The following is an 18,347-nucleotide window of genomic DNA, read 5'->3' as shown; positions in this document are numbered from 1 at the left end:
ATGTATGGGCCGATGAAACTGCATACCTCATGCAATCAGATGGGCTGAGGACTTGGATACCTCAGGGAGTCATATGGGCTGATGGTACTGACTGCCACGGGTATTGATGTCTATCGGCTCATGTGATAGCATGAGGTGTTCATATTCACTGGCCCATACGATGGTATTGGTCTTTTATTATACTCAGCCCATATGATGATGCCATACCCATAATTGTTATACCAATGCACACAGGATACATACTTCACCCCCATCATCGGCCAAATGATGCCCATGCTATCAGCCGATCCATACACACAGTTGCTATAGTGCCTTGGCCCAGCTGACAATATCACACCACCAATTTTACTAGCCATCAGCCGACATGTTGAGGTCAAGCATCACAATGCATGGGCCCAGCTGTTAAAACCATCTCTCCATGAGCCTACCAGCTGAACATTAGACACAGACATGCATATTCCATCGGCCAACATCTGCTGGCCTGTGTGGAACAGTGTATTTTCAACATTGGCTGCATGTATAATACAGACAATGTGACTGAATGGGCTCATAGAGCAGGAAAACAGGACAATGGACTTTGCATGATTTTCCTGCATTATGCTGTGTCATGACAAGGCTCGCAAGTGCAAATGTGCAAGCCAGATGTGCAAATTTGCGAGATCGTGAAGACGAGGTGAGAGATATGATATGTCTTTGTCCAGTTTTCAGATTGACGCTGATTGTCCATGATTACAAATTTGTAACTAAGGCTACCATAGATTCATACTTGTCCAACCAGACCGAGTTCTGACTGGGCTTGAGATTGGAGGTCAAGTGCTGTTTGAGTGAGTGCAAGAGGTAGAGGGAGGGGGAGACGTGCATTTAACCTCTGTCCCAGCCTCGACAACCTTGCTCCTCATACCACAAGCGACAAAGACATTTGGATTATTATGAGGGCTAAACACCTGTGAGCTCTGAACTGAGGCAACTCGTCTTGTACGCTCTTCATCAACTCTAGGAGCTGGTTAGTAGCGGCTACTAATAATTTTTGCAAGTGTCTTCATCTGCAGGGAGTGACTCGTTTCCGATGTGGAGAGGCCTTGAGAGGGTTGATTTAACGAGGTTGATCTGGTCGTATTTGTCTGGGTGCTGGGATGTTATGCTTCTGGATGTAGCCCACCTAATCGTGCAAGTTTTGTGTCTCATTCTTCTTCTGCACGTTCGATGAGGTCGAGGATGGGGTGTCACTAATTCTGGGTGTGCCATACTTGGAGCAGACCGTCTGGACGGAAAGTGTGAGGGGCTCTATGGTTCTGGGATTTCGGGTAAAGGTATTAGAGTTTGGAACCCATTCTACTGCGGATGGTGCAGACCGGTGTGCTTGATATGCTTGAGGGAGGAATTTGTACAGAGGTCATGCCTTAACGTTCAACGTTGTTAAGCGCTGGCTTACGGATGCGACACAGCCACAACTTCAGGTCTTCACTCACCATCAACTCACCATCAACTTCTGGGCTATCGCAACATTTGCCGACTCGTGTTCGCAATAATTACCAGTGGATTTTTCATAGGCTGGCATGATGTGAGTCTCATTCCACGAGTTCTTTTCCTTAAGTGTCAAGTCTCACATCATTACATGGCGATTTGCATTCTAAAGGCGCTGACACTGATATGTGGAATTATTGCGCCATCAAATCGCCACAGATGGCACAGCAAAATATCAGTGTGCGGTTTCCAAGACCTTCACAGCAATATTTTGCCAGATTGACGAATCGTTGATTATCTGGTCTGAAGGCATGAGCGGTCTACAAACGAAAGACTTATAATAGTTAAAGGTAAATATTTTGTGCACTGCCCTGGGCCAACATAACAACAGTTGTCAGCCGACTGATTCCAGTTACTTGCATCATGAATCATGATCAAGGATTCCACCATGGGCAAAGTTAAAAAAAACCAGGCCCACCACAGTGCTACTGTAATATACAAGGTACATAGCCTTGAAATTTTAATAGAAGGAGACATGAAAGACTCGGAAAGTAGCCCGATTTTCCAGTACTATACCATGTTAGGGTTTCGGGAATTGGGATGAACATCATTTGATCATGACAGCGAGCAACGATCTTGTCTACCACTGATGATCTGATCCAACATTCCAGTAGTCGCCGAGGGCTCTCCTTCGAGTAGAGTCATCTTTGCTATTTCAATGTCCCGTAAGTTGTGTTACTTTTCTACCGGAATTGAAGCTGAAGTTTTATCTCATGGGCTTTATCTTATTTTCGACTTTTCCCACTGTGGGAGTGACGGACAACGCTTGCAGTTTTGCATCACAGTTCATGGCGCCTCTGGTACTTACCAGGTACAATCTCTGATCAGTTTAGAATGAAATTTCGCCTTTGGCTGTGCGTGCGCAGCATCGGTCACTAAATGCCCTATCAAACGCCCTACTTAAGTAGTACTTGCAGGTGTATCGCTCCACTCAGTACTTGCGGGCAAGTACCACAACGCGCATACTGCATACCGACCTTGTCCCGACATGTCTTCCCTACCGGTCTCAGACCTGACGAAGTTGCAGGCGGTCAAGGTGAGCAAAGGGCGGCTTACCTCGGATAAACTCGAGGTTAAACGTTAACGTCTTGTCCAATCTAGTACACCAATCGTGAGTGTCGTGGATCGTCCAAAAATAGAACCTGAACGACGGAATTGACCATTGCTTTTCAGTGGGCAGTCTTGCGATCCTCGTGAGTGTCAAACACATTTCTTGTGTTTCGACCTCAAATCTTTTTTGACGTTGCAGGCATTTGATTTTTGTATCACTTTTTCAGAAGAAGTTGAGGAGATATCTTTCTGCTCGCGAGTATTGCTCTGACCACTCTCCACAGGTGCAATGGACCTGGTTCAGACCATGGGATGTGACCCGTATCATATTCATCATTTCTCGATATTTGCCTTTTGCGGGTGTTGGAATGACTGCATATGGCGAGTGACCATCCGATTATCCTTATCTCGTGTCTTGATTATGGTCATATCTTAGACGCACTGCGTGTCAGCGACCAGGTAAGCTTGAATGGCGACTAATTCCTACCCTAAACTGATCGCATGCGGAAAGTGTGCCTCTACTCTGGAAGGAAATAGTGAGTCCTACCAAACGATTCAATTTTCATGCAAGTTGAACGATGAGGATGTCAGTCATTCACATCATAAGTATCGTTGCTGCGGAAGGTGCGCGTTCTGCATACATGTTGAGAGCGCAGTGGATCTCACTTCCTCGGCAGCCTTGCTGGTTATTCGGACCTGGGCATTCTGGCAGAAGAGTACAAGATTGCTGATCGGGTTATCGATTTATAGCGTGGTATGTGTTTTGCAGAGCAGAAATGATAGCACTAATTTTTATTGTTGGATAGTTGACAATTGCTGCCGCTATTGCTGTAGACCTTGTCCCTACGATGTTGATCCCAGGAGGTGAGTTCATTGGTACTTGTTCGTGAACGAAAGTCGTTCTAATATGACTATCAGAGGAGCCCCCTCTAGGAACCTGTTACTTTGAGAGCACACGCAACTCTGCGGTCGTATACATATTCTTGGCGTTATTCGAAAGCGGTCAGTGATCATCCAAAGCTATCTATCGGCCTTCTTACCCATAACAACATGGCAGTGATACTGCTCCTTACTGTGTATAAGAGGGTCCACGACTATAAAAACTCTCAGAGTGGAATCATAGTAACCCTATATCACGATGGCATGGTTTACATGCTGTCCATCCTCAGTGCGTGGAAACAGTCGGCTTTCTATATTATCGAGTAACGCGTTCACGGAAGCCATCACGCTCGCCAATTTTATCATCGGAGCTGCACTTCCAGTACGCGTCTGGTCTATCAAATCCTACGATTCGCTGACTTCCTGCTCCTTTCTGCAGAGCGCCTATAGCAATCTGTTTGACACGTACGTCAGCGGCTGCACTCTGACTGACTGCTGGTTGATCCCGAACCTACTGCTCTAGGCTACAGCTGGTCATTCACAGCGTCCTGGCATCACGAATTTTATTCCACCTTCGGCATAGCAACCAACGTGTGCACGAACCGTCCATGTCAATGACGACGCTAGACACTCAAGTAAGATATTTACGACCTGCATCGATGGGTGGGACGGGTTCTGCCAGTGCTAGTGAAGTTTGAGGGAATGTAGGTGTATGTGGAACCATCGACCTCCATTAAAATGAGACGCTTCTGCTTTTATTTGATGTATAACTCGATTGTGAATTATAGGGCAATGATACTGCAAGAACTCTTGGGATGAACGATATAGTGATTCCTTTGCGAGTGGTTTATGTTTCCTCCGAGAGCACACGAAGAGCTATACGCTGGGCAACTGGTCTATGTCTGCCCTGGTGCTACTTGGTGTCCTGCTCTAATTAATTTCCAAGGGAGACTTTTAACGGTTCAATCTTATTTGGTGGTGTTCACATAGATCTGGCTCGCAGTGCAGAGAACCTGAAAATCTTTCAGAAATGACTTCAGTAAATGGTATTTTATTCACCTCGCCAGGGTACACGTTATCGCAGGTGTTCACGTTTGGGTTGTTCGCGAGCAATGTGTTGACCTGGATACCAGATGCATCGGCAACGCTGAAACACGTGTCGCCGGCCTGCATAACATGGGTGACATTGCAATCCTGGCCTTTGATTCCAAGGCATAAAACCTACGACGATGAGCTCAAGTGCTTTGCAAGCGTCAAAAATGACTTACTTCTCCGGCTACCAAATTATTGCAACCGGAGTCAATAGTTTCGCTGTTGACTGCTGCCAGCTGGTATCTGCGTGCGGCGTACAATTCGATGAACAAATGAACGGAAAAAAGCACGATGATCATACGTACGTGGAAACGTTGTGTGCTGCAGAGATCGCGTTGCATGTATCTCCATATTCAACAGTTGCATTACGGTCACAACCAGCGGGGAGTCCGCGTTTTGCTGTTATAGTAGATGTTAGTAGAAACGAGCCTCGAAGAAGACTATTATTACTGACTCTGAGCAGAGGCAATGGCAGCAAGCGCAACGAGGCTGGCGATGAAGAATGGAGCGTGCATGCTATTCAGATGAAGAGGTTAAGAAATAGGCGAGTGATGATCGATGCATTTAAGCTGACTTTTCTAGCTGCCTTTAAGGAGGAACAGTACTGGTCGAGTCTGATGGCTAGCGTTTGCCATTTTTTGAGTCGTTGTTGGTGGAAACTAGGATACGAGTGAGTCTTGAAGCAGCGCAGAAGTTGCCGCGGTAGAACTGCCGCGGCGCACGGGGAAAAATTGAGTAAGTCATTGAATGTCAACATGTCCGAGATTGGCCGGTGACAACAGCGCCGGTAAGCAATAAAAAGCAAAAGAACGACTCAGAGGCTAATCCCCCGAGTTTGGTACAGCGGTGTTGCGGAGTAACTGACGTGTTCAGATAGACTTGGCCATGTAGCCTAATTAATGGCACTTCGTACTATGAGTGGCCCGGAGATGGATGCTGTAGAGACCCTCCTGATGTGAACAATATTTGGGAAGGCCCTGATTTTCGTCCTTTTAGTACCAAGTTGTACGGGTAGATAGAGTCCGATGTCACCTCGTCCCATCCATGACGCCCAGTAAGAACTTGCCGAGGACAGAATCTGTTGAGATTATTGGTGCTGAGGAAATCGACAATCTTCGAGTGCAACACATTGCAATTGCAGGACAGTACACATCACGATGAGTCAATCAACACCGTGTACGTCTCACGGCGGGACCGCGGCAATTCCCGGCGGGGTTTAGGCAATATCATTCAATCATTGCCCTCGTCCGAGGGTGAACGTCGAACCCGCAACTTGAATTGATCAGAACCATCAATTGAGCCTCGAGATGAATAATTCCAGTCAATCTTCCACACTGTCCATGGCATCTATGCCGCCATCTAGCTTTCCGAATGCTTCTGTCTATATGTCACAATCGTCGCTGCACGATTCCATTCATACTGATCCAAATTCACCAGAAGTGCTGAAGCAGAATGTGCAAATAGCGCTTGACCATGTATCAAGGATTCAATCACTGGCACGTAACTGCTTGCATGGCATGTAAGTTTCTCTACTCCTTTCATACTTATACGATGCTTATCTATTGTTAGACAAAGCGCATACCAACCAGGAAATAATCCCGCACACGCAACAGGCAAGTACGTTCATGTTTTTTTCTATATAACTGTGGCTTTACGCTTGAAATTTCCAGCTGAGCTGGCCGCACTTATGCAGGCACTTCGCACATTTGCTGAATTCCTTCGACAAACTGGTGTAGGCGCATACCCCATGCCACCCGTCCCTGAGTCTCAGAGTGCATCGTCGATACCTCCCACAGAGCAGCAACTGATTGATGCCACGGCAAAAGAGGTACAAGTGCTTTACGAGCGCCTGAAACGTATTCAAGAGAGCAATACCGTCGCTGTAAATTTACTTGGAGCCGCTGATACCGTCTCTCGTGCTCGTTAATCAACAGCGATGTCAGTAGTTTTGTAGCATCAGCTCAGCTGATAGGCGATGATTTGCAGATTAACGGAATTCAAGTGACTATGTTGTTTGAACTGGCCTGCACTGGTGAGTAGTCTATGCTAATATTTCGAGGATTACGTCCAGACGGTCGGTCCTTCACCCCATTTTATCATATTCTGTTGGCAGTCTGGTACTCACCAATCTCTGGGGGGATGCCATGTCCTCCATTTAGTTGCCTAACCTTTGGATAGATCGTGCTAAGAACTCGATGGCCTCGTCAACCAGCCTTACCCAGATTTGACGCCATCAAATGCGATACAACAACCGTATTTGCCACTCTAAGAAGCTGAAGTTTAATATCGACCTTGACTAGCCCTCTTGGAAGGTTAGGCGGGGAGTGCTAGTGAACGATCTGATTCTACGACTAATGCAAGTGGTAAATTTGAAAGCGAGTTTTACCTCTCATATGACGATCCAATCCGCTCATCCGTTTGACCTACACATCTGACCTGCGATCATCATGTTATTATACGCTGACAAGTCAGTTTGTCACCTGTTGTTTGGTTCGGAGGCTATAGGTAAGTAATGCCAAACAACCCAATTTGAGGAGTGAGTTAGGATTCTCCACGGTCGCCTTGTCCGCAACAACCCTCATGAACGAGAGAAGACACGGTGACCGGAGAGAGTACCGTTCAAGAGATTACCATAGACGAAGTGGTAAATGGTCTTCGTTACTCCTTAGAGATTCTTGACTGACCTTCTGTGTCAATGTTGATTACCACGCACTACGTCGACTGTGCTGGTAATGGGGCGACAACGCATTCACTTATGCTCATATTTATAACATGTCATGATATGCTCTCGCCGAACAGTGGGAGATAGAGGATGGAGTCGCTCAAAGTCGCCTGAAAGACGCCGCCACCATGACGAGAAAGAGGACAGAAGGACTCGTCGCACTAAACGTTCAAGGTCTCGGAGTCCATACCGCTCACACAGTCACAAGTATCATGACGATACAAATGACAAAGGAAAGGATCATCGCAACGTGAGATATTTACTGTCTTTGTTCAACATTGTTTTAACACTGCTTTAGGACCGAGACAAATACCACGAGCCTTCCGAGAGTCGTGGGCGAATCAGAAGTCGCAGTGTCGTACGTTATCCTCTATTTATTTTTTGCTGAGTTGTCATTGACCTTTGAAGATGTGTGCATAAATGCATTACAGACCGTTGAACATCGACGCCGATCTTCCTCGCCTTCGCCAAACTCTGCTGTATCGATGTCATCCGAGGAGCGTGGTGGCAGTAGTCGACATAGGTTGCGTGAAAAATCGCCAAGTCGCCGATCTCGTTCTCGTTCTCGCTCGGATAGTCGCGATATTCGCAAGTCCAAGTCAAAGCACAGAGAGAAAGACCGAGACAAGAAGCACAAGAGGCATAGGGACAGGGATAATGCAAAGGACAAGGATGAAAGGCGCAGCGTTCTAACAGGCAAGAAGGTCAGTTTTCTTTGTCCAGATGGGCCTCAGACTTTCTGATATAATTGTCTTAGATCAAGTTGAAAGTTCACAAGGATGCCAGAGATCTCGAGATGGATGCGAATAGACAGAACTTGTTGCAATTCTTGAATTCGACATGCGAATGATACAGTCATGTATAGTGTTATGGACACTATTCAATATTTTGTAGGAAAGTTTTCTGCTCTACTTTACAGGCTCCAGAATGCCGGCGTGCAAGGAATATTACATAAACACCCCTTTCTCCAATGACGACTTTCAATTTTACTTGTCTCCTTATAACTTCGTCATCGTCGAAATCCTCGACTTGAGCCCACAATGTTACTCGATCCACTCAATGCTGTCAAAGAAGATCTCAAGCAGAATGGTATCATTCCAGACGTTATCCCTGTTGACCCTCCTTTCCATCCCAAGGCTCTGCTCGTTGTGACCTTCCCCACTAACCAAGAGGCTCTTCTGGGGAATACGCTCACAAAAACGGACACCGCCGACGAACCAACTGTTGCGTTCACTCCAATGCAGGTGCCGGATGAGATTGATGAACCCACCTATACGCTCGTCATGACAGACCCAGATGCACCATCCAGGAAAAACCCAAAATTCAGAGAGTGGCGGCACTGGGTGGTCAGTGTCTCCATAGACTGCAGAATTTTTAATTAATTTCATTTATAGGTCACTGGTGTGAAAGCTCCTCCGACGTCGTCCATTGAGACGGACAATCTTGATGCACTACTCACCAAACCTGCCGTGACGCCCTATTACCCTCCCACTCCTCCCCCGGGAACTGACAAGCATCGTTACGGTGACTCAAATTTTATCATAGTAGTTGCTATATGTATTAATTATAGTCGCAACAGTACTTTTGTTATACCAGGAGCCCAGTGCGGACTTCTCGATTCCTGCCGACGCCCCCGAACGCAAGAACGAGCCTGCAGATAGAAAGAACTGGAGTGCAGCGAGGTTTGCTAATAAGCATGGGCTGAAGCTAGTTGGGGTTAATTATTTCGTTGTCGTGGGTGATTAAGATGTCCCAAGCGAGGTAGCTTTCCTTGGATGGTTGAGGTGATGCCAGATTGTACCATACTGATTTGTTTTCGAAAGTCTCGATCTAACAAGCTCTAACGCAATTCCATGATGCCTTCACTAAAGCACCGACGTTTGCTGACCAAAAATCTCTTCCCCATTGGACTCTGGAGGCCTCCATCTCTGAGGTTAGCGTGAGATAGAGGCCGTCGCGTTTACATTAGTAGTGAATAATTATCCTGAAGTCGCACTAGTCTGAGAAGTCCGACCATGGAATAAGTATTTCCTCAACACAACGTAGGGTGACAGTTTCTTTAATATGTGCTAGAGCTGCGAGGAAACCAAACATTGCATTTTGATCATTGAACGTACGATCCGTTCAGATCCCACGAAAACTTTGGTCATTCATGTCAATGCTTCACCCAGGGCAATTCAATAAAATGCTAAAGGGACAATAAGGCTTGAATCGACGAAACTACAATTGAATTGCAATAGGACTCTAGGACAGTGCACCACCTCGAATTTGTTGTCTCTTGGTGTAGCAGTGTAAGGTATACGGAAGCGTTCGATCAGATCGCGTAAAAGGAAGCAAGAGAGAAACTCGCGAAGATATCCGAAAACATGAGTTCAAATAGCATATAGGCTAACACATGAGTGCTGACCGTCAAAGTGGGAGTGCTAATGTGTTCATTTGCGGAGCACATGAGGATCCACGGCTGGTGACAAAATTAGTACTTTCCACAACTGGCGCCAAGAAATAGGGTTTCCCTGTGGCTCCATGAGTTCGCATTCAGAAACGAAAACTGAAACGAAACTTACGAGGTCTCGAGTCATCAAGCAGAAGCTTCCATCAGTTTCAGCGTAGCGGAAGTTCTCGAGCTCGAGCCAGCCTTTAAATGCGATATTCCGCTTATCATAACCGCCTACGCGCAAACGAAGGATCTCCCCTCGTTCATCCTCACCGGTAGGTCCGTCTTTGTGCTTGACACCGAGGGCAGTCAAGGATTCCTTTATGAGTTGCATCATGATCCCAGGCCCCAGAGAAGTATAGAAACGAGTAAGGTTAGGCGTATATCTGCGACCTGACTGTGTTTGTGACTGAAGAAAACAGCGAGTTAAAAATGTAATTAAAATGTGTATCATTGGGAAACATACAAATAATAGAAGTGATTGAGTGAACTGAGATTGATGAGTTGCAGAGAGCATGATCTCGTCTCCATCTTTATCTTTGTGAGTGTCGCTACATATCAAGTGAATATTAGCCTCATGCTGATAATTCTGAGAACGTACATAGAGATCGCAACATCCGGCATCGCATAATTCAGATCACCGTTCGTTCTCAAAGACTCGGTCAAGTGGTCTGCAAGCGCGAGTACGCCTTGCTTCGCAATTTGACTTGGTCTTGTGCACCACGGGTGAGCGAACACTTCGGCAAGTGTCATACGCTTCTCTGGCTCGACGGTTAGGAGGCCACAGATAAGTGCTTATGGGCACATCAGCGCGTATAATCACAAAATTGCATGATCCCGCTTACCCAGGGCTTCTGTTCCTATACGATCCCAAGGGGGCTCGTCGAATATCTCGCCCGAGAGATACTGACAGAACTCTGACGACTGTGCTGTGGATTGATCCCAAGGGGTATCTGGGAGAAGCGTTAATTTACGAGTTTATGGAAATGATTGGAGCTTCGACGGACTTCCTACGAGAAGGGTAAAAAGAATGATACCAATCCCCCAGACATCGATGGGCTCTGCTTCATACGGTGTTTCGTAGTGAACCTGAAACAATGTTGTAAGTGCAATCCGAGAATGTGTAAATATGACGCACTTCTGGGGCCATGTACGGCAAGCTGCCACACAATTCGTTCAATTTCCTTGTCTTGCCGCTTTCCTTGAGTTTATAGACTGCTGCGAGGCCAAAGTCTGATATTTTGAGGGTACCAGCTACATCAAGCAAGATATTTTCCGGTTTTAGATCACGGTGACAAACTCCTTCGCGATGAATGAAGTCCTGTGATTCGGAAATGTTTTGTTTCCCTTGTATGTGGATGATCAGTGTTGGTTTCTCACCATCCCTGCCAGTAGCTGGCCGAAATAGTAGTGTGCCACATTCTCTCCAATCCCCACATCCGGCGCTGATGAGTTATGAGTTGATGGTTGGATACTTGATCAGTCAACGAAGCGTACCGATCTTATCGAAGAGGTCTCCTCCTGCAGCAAGCTCTAGCAGCATGTAAATTCCAGGGACATAGCAATCTTTATATTTGCGCTCCACCACAGCGGCATGTAGAAACTCCAGGACGTGCTTGTGCTTGAGGAGTTTATGAAGTTTCATCTCCTTTTCGACAGCCTTGCGTTCCTTCTCGGTAGTCTGCTCCTTAATAAATATCACTTTGCATGCTGCCACTTGATGGTTCTCTATATTGACAGCTCTGAACACGCTGGAGAAGGTACCTCCACCGATTTGTTGAACGAGTTCATAACCTGCAATCATGTCATTTGTGGACCTGGCCCAGTAAGAGAGAACATACCTGAAATTTTGGGGTACTTCGGAGCCATGTTGATACAAGATGTCTCTGTCAAGCGCAGAGCCCAACGATATTAATATACATGATGATTAGTGGTGCAAACAAAAGGGCCTTCCTTTGTGACGAACGCGAAGTGACTATCAGCACGTGTCCTGTGACATGCCTATACATACCATACGTCACACACTTTTTGCCTTTGATTTTGACGAGGTTCTACATGTATGAGCTTAAGGACGAGGCTTATATTATCCTCGCATAAATGACACATCGCGAAGCGTGAGGGAGAGGTGTACAGCTAATATTGTACAAGAAATATTATCACAGGCTATTCTAGATGAGAGTGAGGCAGTAAAATTCTGATGCTGTGGCAACAAGCGCTTGACATTAGACAACCTGACCCTGCTCACGTCTAGTTTAGTCTTCTATTGCAGTTGATGCTGAGGTCAATACAAGCTCGGTCTTGATCAGTCGCAATTGGTACATTGAAAAAATGAGTCTACTTTGTCGTCGTATTGGTTAAATCATAGGATGATCAATCGGGGGAGGTAAAAGTACAATAACAGAAGATCGCAGATTGTGTTCAGCATCAGTCCTGAGCGATTTGGAACTCCAAGAGCTTCGTCCCTACAAGATCATAGGTTTGGGTGAGCACTAGACCAACACTGGCCCTGCAAATTATAACAGATCAGACATCGTCAACGCATCTAGGCACGGAAGGAACTTGCCCAATCATCTTGAATTCGTTCAAGGTTCGCTCCTTGCCATTCAAAACAAGCCACATGACCATGTCGAGTTGGTGTACCGTGTGACTACCGAAGTTCAATAATGTATGTTCGGGCGCCTTATGATCCTGCAGAATGTATGGTTACACCAGAGCCACCAAACTAACCTCTAAACTCACCTCACTAAACTCATTAGCCCCTACATCGGGCTCTTCGAATGGGCGCGTGAGCACGCACTCATCTATCGCAGGATATTGATTCTGGAGAAAACACCGCGTTGAAATGCAGCTGACTTACGAAGCAACACTCGGCTGTTTGGTCCCATTACTTTGCGAATGTTACGGAGAATCACCCTTGATGCATCATCCGGCCAGTCGTGAATTATGCTCCTCAACTACATCGGAACATTGAGCAACCCACATTTCATGGAACAAAATGCACTCACGTAGTAAACGTCCTTTCCACCAACGGGTGACCCCTCGAAGAAATCCAACGGCACGAACTCTACGCGCCCATCGAGCAGTGCCTCAGGAGCATCTTTCTCCCATGCCTAATCAAATATAAATACAACTTGTCAGCTGGTAATGCTCGGACTCACATTTCTTGACAGCTGTATAGTTTCTGAGAGGTCCTGATTGGTTATTCTGAGATGAGGAAACATTTTCGCCAGAGGAATAGACATTGCTCCGATTCCAGATCCAACATCCACCACAGAGGATACATTGTCCCAAGGGTAATCTTATGGCCTGCTTCAGTCATGCCGACAGTTGACAAAAAATGCGATTGCTCACAATGCAGCGCCGCAGAGGAATTCTGTACCTCAGAATAACCCAGCATGCTTCTGGCAAATATCTGTGTATAAGTCATGTGAGCCGTCAGTCAGTTGTGAGTGGATGAATCCGCACGCACATCGCGTGCCTCGTCCTGTACAATACTGTAAGGCATGGAAGACCAGTATGATGACTAAAACTCACGTCCATCTCCCAGAAGTTGTTGTTGATTTTTTCTTCTTTTCCGAGAGCAAATGTTCGAGGTGTTTTTTCAACCTTGAAAGATCTTGCAAAGTCTTGGTCGATCATAGAATCGTAGAGAACCGCGGCATATTTGGGGAAATCTCGCTGAGTTCTTACATAGAATGCGACGTTGTTTGTTGACTTGAGCACGAGGGAGAGTCTCGTGTTTGCGAATACGTCTCGCTCAACTGTTTGACACAGAGGCTTCAGAGAGAATTATGAACCGACACCATGATGCACAATACCTTCTTTGAAGCAACCCTTAAGGGCCAAATTTCGCAAGACGCGTGTGATCTTGGTCTTATCGAGGTTGACTGCGTTAGCCAATACATCCACACTAAGACCTTCTGGGTGTCTGTCCAAGATGTCTGCAATACGTGACTGCACGGCGACATCTGTGCACGCCCAGGTGTAATTATTAACGAACTAGGCAGATGAGCGACAAGGCATATAAGGCCAACTATGATCGACACTTACATTGAACACCGTGTGTTGGGGGGGAGCCAGTATCGTGTTAAATTGCTCGCATGCACCCTCGAGCAGCCTGATTGCCTTTCTGAGGGCAAGTGCATCTGTAGCGAAGTCGAGAGGGTGGAAGGCGCCTGTGTCAACACCTGGGACACCATGTCCGGTGTTCTTGTATTCTGCCATTGCTTTGCGTGCAGAGGAGTTGATGATGTCCAAGAGGACTTCAACCTTGACTTCGTTCGGCTCTGTCATTGTTGTGAGTGTGCGTGATTCCTCATCAACTCACCAGAATTTATATTCCTTGACAAAATACGTTATCCATCTGGTTTCTCATGGCGAAGACGTTCGATAATGGGTATCTGTGGTAGATTGAAGCTAAACCTAGGGCGACCATTCAAAAGACCCACTTCCAAGGACACCGGTTGTTGTTCATGTGATTTAAAACGGCATGATTAGTACGAGCGCAAGACACATCTTACCTGATTGTCAAACGTATTACAAACAAGTAGTAGATAAGCCAAGGTTCCACGTTCAAGTTGAATGTTCGGTTATGATGCTGTCGTTCGTAACTTGCTATACTATAATCAGCAAGCGATAACCACCCTCAGGGTTGTGAGGTTATGCATGTCCGGTCACCGGTGAGCTAGCCATAGTTGTCAAAGCACCACACTGACCCTATACATCAGTAAATGCGAGTTCGCACAAGGGTGTTCAAAAGCGCTCACAAAACGCTCATGTGGATATGCTTTTTAGTTAGCTCAGGTCGTCATCCGTAAACACTTCGTTTTTAGTTAAATTAGACACTGGCGACATCCGACGCGAGATCTGTAGTTATCGGTTCGATTATCAAAAAGATTTGTGATCTATTGCATTATCTGTACACTACTGCTATCTAATCCAAGTCAGATGACGACGAGCTGTTGTCTCGTGTCTGCGATGGTCCAATATCTAATATGTACTGCAGATATTGTTCAAACTCGGCCTTCTCTGCAGGAGTGAGATTATCAATCGCCCTCAGTATTTCTTCGAACTTGGCTTGATGGAATTGTCCACTGAAGGGGTCAACATTCAATCCCTCCCTCCCTTGTTCATGCAACGAGCAGTGGGTAGCTGCGCCTGAAACGGCCATGATATACTTGATGGATTTGAGCGGGGAATCACCGAGAAACGACGCGTATCCCCAGTACCAGATGAATCGGATGACATTGCTCATGATGAAACGATTCTGAAATTTTGTGATGACAATTATATTATCATTCTGCGAAAAACATATTCAGTAGAAGTTATATTCGAGGACTGCTCAACGTACCTCGTCAAAATAGAAGTCATGCATGAAGAGTAACGGATCAGGTCCGTTTATAAAGCGATTGATCCTGGTAGTCCGATATCGCCCTGGTGGCAAAGAGTGCCCCCGCGGGGGGAACAATTGGAATGCATCGCAAACACCCTCACGTGCGAAGTCGACCATTTTACCGCGTGTCACCGATAATGTATTGCCGACTGTCTTACGGTGTGCGTTGGTTATAAACTCCTCGAAAACCGCTGCGAAATTTATTAGAAAATGATATAACAATAGGATACAAAAAGCTCACCATCAGGCCTGAAGAAATTCGGGACAGATTCTTGGATGATCTCATTGATGAATCTTTTCTTTCGTTTTCTAGAGCACGTCATAGCGTGCTTTGAGAATACGAGCCGTGGGACCCTTCCTTTAGCGCCGTTCAGCGTCTGTTTAATCACCTCCGGCGTCAAACGAATGCGATTTTTAGGCAGTGATTTCGTCGTTCCGTGTCCGGAGTCACTGGGCGTATCGTGCGGCTCAGCGACAAGACTGGGTTCTTGCACTCCGGTAGCAATAGTGGCTGTTTGTGGTGCGACATACGGTGTTGCAGGCATGTTGGTGTGTCTGAGTGTGCATGTCGTTGTTGTCCTTGCATACTTTAAACCGGGATCAATGAAACAAATAAAAAAACTTACATGTACTACTTCAGAGGTAGGTATTTCCCTGCGACGGATCATTGACAGATCTGAAGCTGGAGGAATCAGACCGTCGCCTCGATCTACGATACTGATACCTCCATCAGGGGCACCCTCGACCCATCGAGACACAGGCGCGATGCCTTGTCGGTAGTTGGAAGGACCTGCGTCGAGTGGGGCATCTCGGACATTGTAGTAGTCCTGTCCATCAGTGTGTGAAGACGCGCCCTGTGAGTCTCCGCAAAATTGCTGCTCCTGCTCCTGCATGTTTCCAAACGACAATGGGCCCTGTGCATCTCCAAACAATGTTGCGCCCTGCGAGTAAAACAATGGCCCCTGCTCCTGCCCATCTCCAAATGATGACGAGCCCTGCTCCTGCCCATCTCCAAATGACAACGGGCCCTGTGCATCTCCGAATGATGTTGCGCCCTGCGAGTAAAACGACGGCCCCTGCTCCTGCCCATCTCCAAACGACGACAGGCCCTGTGAGTAAAATGAAGGTCCCTGCTCCTGCCCGCCTTCAAATGAGCCATACGATGACTGGCCTTGAGTGTCATCATAGGCCTGTTGCAGCGCACCTGCGTGACTTATTAGCGATCAGTGGACTTGATCCTCCATGTACTCACCTGGCCACCCTGGTACAGTCTGCTCATAGGGATCAAAATCAAATGCTGACATTTGAGGTCGTTCTGCGGGGAGATTGAGTTGGTCAGCGACTGGCAAACCAGATGGATTAAGGCCTGATCCCCTGGCTGGCTTAGGGACGACAGCTTTTCCCTTGCGCTGTGAGCCACGTCCACTTGGCCTCCAGGTGGTGGTCAAGAAGAAGGAGGTAAAAATCGCACATTCGAAGATGATGTGCGCCGCTTGATTCATTTCCATCTTACATGACGAATAGTAAGACACCAACTTGATACATAGATATACAGACTGGGGAAAATGAAATGCGTGAAGGTCGAAAAAGGAGATTTATAGAAAAAACTACCGGAGGGGTCAAAGTGTGTTGATTGAGTTTGAATGGACGATGGGGAAAAGGAAGTGTTCTAAAAGTAAACTGAATTGAAGGGTAAAGGGCAGTGTTTCAAGAAGGGCGAGAAGCAACATATGAATGGGGCGATCTGAAACGGCGGGCACTTATCTACTGCGATATGGATCAGTGTGAGCAAAACGACCTGACAATGACAAGTACAATTACATACCATGACTCGAAGGGCATAAGTACATATAAGGAAAGATTGGACGTTTGCAACTACCCATTGATTTGATCATCGTCATCATTCATGCTATCGTCTGTACCAGAGGATTTACCGACAAATTGGGGCAAGTGGGAAGACTCTCCCATGGAACCCAATATATCTGCTTGGACACGTGATCCTAAATGCTTTTTGAGAACATCCGCTTGGGCAGCTACAGCCCAAAGTATCTCGCAATCATCGTCATAAATGGCTTGAAGGTAGTTGATATCGTCCTCAAGTTCTTCTTGTGACCGGTCAGAAAAAACGCTTCTGATCCATTTCAACTCTTCATCGCTGGAAAGGAGGCGATCCTTGTTCTCATGATGAAGTCCATTGAGAAACGTTGTGTACCGTTCTGATGCCTCGAGCTCCCATGTCGTCATCACAAGACGTTGGCATGCAGCTTCTTGGCCAGTGAGCTTGGATTTGAACAATTCGTACAAAGTTGCAAGGCTCAAGTGTGAGAAGCCTTTGGAAATTGCTTCCTCTCGCTTTTGACCTATGAATTAATCTGCAGAAATATTTAATGATGAGGAACATACCTCATGAATTTCTTCGGCCGTGAATTCTGGTTTAAATCCTTGCCCTGATACACGAGCTGCAAATCGAAGCTCCAGTGGAGCTGGATGGGAAGTGTATGGAATGTTTTTCTTTGACATTCGCTCGATTAGATGCTGACCACGACGGGGAGGAGATACAGAGATTTTGGTGTAAGGCTTTCCAGGCTGCCAGGAAGAAGATTTGAGGCGAGAGTGCGAAGGAGATTTAAGGTGTCTGTACAATATGCTCCGCCTTGCATTCGGAGACTTGGGTACATTATACAATATACTCTGCCTTGCCTCATGGGGTTGAGGCACCTCATCAACTGGGGAGAGGGGAACACTGGGAGAACCTGCATCAGAACCAGAGCCTATGTCAGATGTCATCAAATGAGGAGAGTTCAAATAATTTGTCTTCTTATTAAAATCAAATGAGATTGGTTCAACCCGAGTCGCAGAACTCGAGTTAGTGGGGGCAGGACTGCTTGATCGAGGAGGAGAGGCGATAGGAGATGAAGGCGCAAATTCCATCGTCTGCTGGGCAACTTACTACCGCAGGCTGTAGTATGGCGTAGAGATGCGTAGTCTGCGGACTTTGAAAGACTTGTCAATTCCAACAACTGCAAATTATACACTGAGGGCAAAGTCAAAGCTATACTACAATGTGAGTACCTTCTGTTGGCTCCATTATGATACTGATGTGCACATACATCTAGCATGTTATGTCCCAACTTGGGAGATTTTTCATCCGTCGAGGCGCTTATCCTGCATCTTAATTCTGAGTCTACCTGTTGGCCATCCGAAGTGCGACCACAGGACTTACCTGTCCCTCCTGTATTCCGTTGATGTGGAAG

At 46.5% G+C, this 18,347-nt stretch overlaps 9 protein-coding genes across 9 annotated transcripts; 4 read left to right on the top strand and 5 right to left on the bottom strand.

Annotated features, from left to right (window-relative positions):
• Nucleotides 1-2,930: 2,930 nt before the first annotated feature.
• EDB93DRAFT_1331305 (uncharacterized protein) lies at nucleotides 2,931-4,151 on the top strand (the record flags this gene model as incomplete). Its single annotated transcript, XM_041455202.1, has 11 exons — nucleotides 2,931-2,955; nucleotides 3,011-3,033; nucleotides 3,086-3,110; nucleotides 3,166-3,198; nucleotides 3,252-3,328; nucleotides 3,381-3,438; nucleotides 3,493-3,576; nucleotides 3,632-3,742; nucleotides 3,795-3,835; nucleotides 3,893-3,918; nucleotides 3,977-4,151. Exons 1-11 carry the CDS (start codon nucleotides 2,943-2,945, stop codon nucleotides 4,149-4,151), a joined length of 666 nt encoding a protein of 221 aa, XP_041303389.1. The 5' UTR covers nucleotides 2,931-2,942.
• A 47-nt stretch (nucleotides 4,152-4,198) lies between these two features.
• EDB93DRAFT_849119 (uncharacterized protein) lies at nucleotides 4,199-5,242 on the bottom strand. The gene is made up of 6 exons (XM_041457688.1): nucleotides 5,120-5,242; nucleotides 5,000-5,061; nucleotides 4,851-4,944; nucleotides 4,722-4,788; nucleotides 4,513-4,674; nucleotides 4,199-4,466 (listed from the first exon to the last, which is right to left on the bottom strand). The coding sequence occupies exons 2-6, from the start codon at nucleotides 5,058-5,060 to the stop codon at nucleotides 4,422-4,424; spliced, it is 429 nt and encodes a 142-aa protein (XP_041303388.1). The 5' UTR covers nucleotide 5,061; nucleotides 5,120-5,242; the 3' UTR covers nucleotides 4,199-4,421.
• A 643-nt stretch (nucleotides 5,243-5,885) lies between these two features.
• Nucleotides 5,886-6,472, top strand: EDB93DRAFT_1254595 (uncharacterized protein; the record flags this gene model as incomplete). The annotated part of the gene is made up of 2 exons (XM_041453645.1): nucleotides 5,886-6,064; nucleotides 6,115-6,472. 2 exons carry the CDS (start codon nucleotides 5,886-5,888, stop codon nucleotides 6,470-6,472), a joined length of 537 nt encoding a protein of 178 aa, XP_041303387.1.
• A 923-nt stretch (nucleotides 6,473-7,395) lies between these two features.
• EDB93DRAFT_1254594 (uncharacterized protein) lies at nucleotides 7,396-8,117 on the top strand (the record flags this gene model as incomplete). Its single annotated transcript, XM_041453644.1, has 3 exons — nucleotides 7,396-7,517; nucleotides 7,566-7,971; nucleotides 8,025-8,117. 3 exons carry the CDS (start codon nucleotides 7,396-7,398, stop codon nucleotides 8,115-8,117), a joined length of 621 nt encoding a protein of 206 aa, XP_041303386.1.
• Nucleotides 8,118-8,270: 153 nt separating this feature from the next.
• Nucleotides 8,271-9,134, top strand: EDB93DRAFT_1331301 (phosphatidylethanolamine-binding protein). The gene is made up of 3 exons (XM_041455201.1): nucleotides 8,271-8,613; nucleotides 8,662-8,791; nucleotides 8,847-9,134. Exons 1-3 carry the CDS (start codon nucleotides 8,308-8,310, stop codon nucleotides 9,011-9,013), a joined length of 603 nt encoding a protein of 200 aa, XP_041303385.1. The 5' UTR covers nucleotides 8,271-8,307; the 3' UTR covers nucleotides 9,014-9,134.
• A 143-nt stretch (nucleotides 9,135-9,277) lies between these two features.
• Nucleotides 9,278-11,646, bottom strand: EDB93DRAFT_1172845 (kinase-like domain-containing protein). Its single transcript, XM_041450398.1, has 10 exons — nucleotides 11,543-11,646; nucleotides 11,199-11,495; nucleotides 11,082-11,146; nucleotides 10,840-11,022; nucleotides 10,709-10,790; nucleotides 10,547-10,654; nucleotides 10,303-10,495; nucleotides 10,168-10,252; nucleotides 9,832-10,110; nucleotides 9,278-9,780 (listed from the first exon to the last, which is right to left on the bottom strand). Exons 1-10 carry the CDS (start codon nucleotides 11,568-11,570, stop codon nucleotides 9,700-9,702), a joined length of 1,401 nt encoding a protein of 466 aa, XP_041303384.1. The 5' UTR covers nucleotides 11,571-11,646; the 3' UTR covers nucleotides 9,278-9,699.
• Nucleotides 11,647-12,125: 479 nt separating this feature from the next.
• EDB93DRAFT_1242709 (S-adenosyl-L-methionine-dependent methyltransferase) lies at nucleotides 12,126-13,994 on the bottom strand (the record flags this gene model as incomplete). The annotated part of the gene is made up of 10 exons (XM_041452050.1): nucleotides 12,126-12,207; nucleotides 12,265-12,389; nucleotides 12,569-12,655; nucleotides 12,707-12,811; nucleotides 12,860-12,999; nucleotides 13,053-13,113; nucleotides 13,171-13,185; nucleotides 13,236-13,462; nucleotides 13,520-13,700; nucleotides 13,752-13,994. 10 exons carry the CDS (start codon nucleotides 13,992-13,994, stop codon nucleotides 12,126-12,128), a joined length of 1,266 nt encoding a protein of 421 aa, XP_041303383.1.
• A 640-nt stretch (nucleotides 13,995-14,634) lies between these two features.
• Nucleotides 14,635-16,601, bottom strand: EDB93DRAFT_1107365 (uncharacterized protein; the record flags this gene model as incomplete). The annotated part of the gene is made up of 5 exons (XM_041447716.1): nucleotides 14,635-15,000; nucleotides 15,052-15,284; nucleotides 15,335-15,680; nucleotides 15,720-16,297; nucleotides 16,346-16,601. 5 exons carry the CDS (start codon nucleotides 16,599-16,601, stop codon nucleotides 14,635-14,637), a joined length of 1,779 nt encoding a protein of 592 aa, XP_041303382.1.
• A 367-nt stretch (nucleotides 16,602-16,968) lies between these two features.
• EDB93DRAFT_1254589 (uncharacterized protein) lies at nucleotides 16,969-18,024 on the bottom strand (the record flags this gene model as incomplete). The annotated part of the gene is made up of 2 exons (XM_041453643.1): nucleotides 16,969-17,445; nucleotides 17,497-18,024. The coding sequence occupies 2 exons, from the start codon at nucleotides 18,022-18,024 to the stop codon at nucleotides 16,969-16,971; spliced, it is 1,005 nt and encodes a 334-aa protein (XP_041303381.1).
• Nucleotides 18,025-18,347: the final 323 nt, after the last annotated feature.

Source organism: Suillus bovinus (genome assembly GCF_016758785.1).
Source record: "Suillus bovinus strain UH-Sbo-P2 chromosome Unknown EDB93scaffold_76, whole genome shotgun sequence".
Lineage (NCBI taxonomy): Eukaryota > Fungi > Basidiomycota > Agaricomycetes > Boletales > Suillaceae > Suillus > Suillus bovinus.
This window is presented reverse-complemented; position numbering and strand designations above follow the sequence as displayed.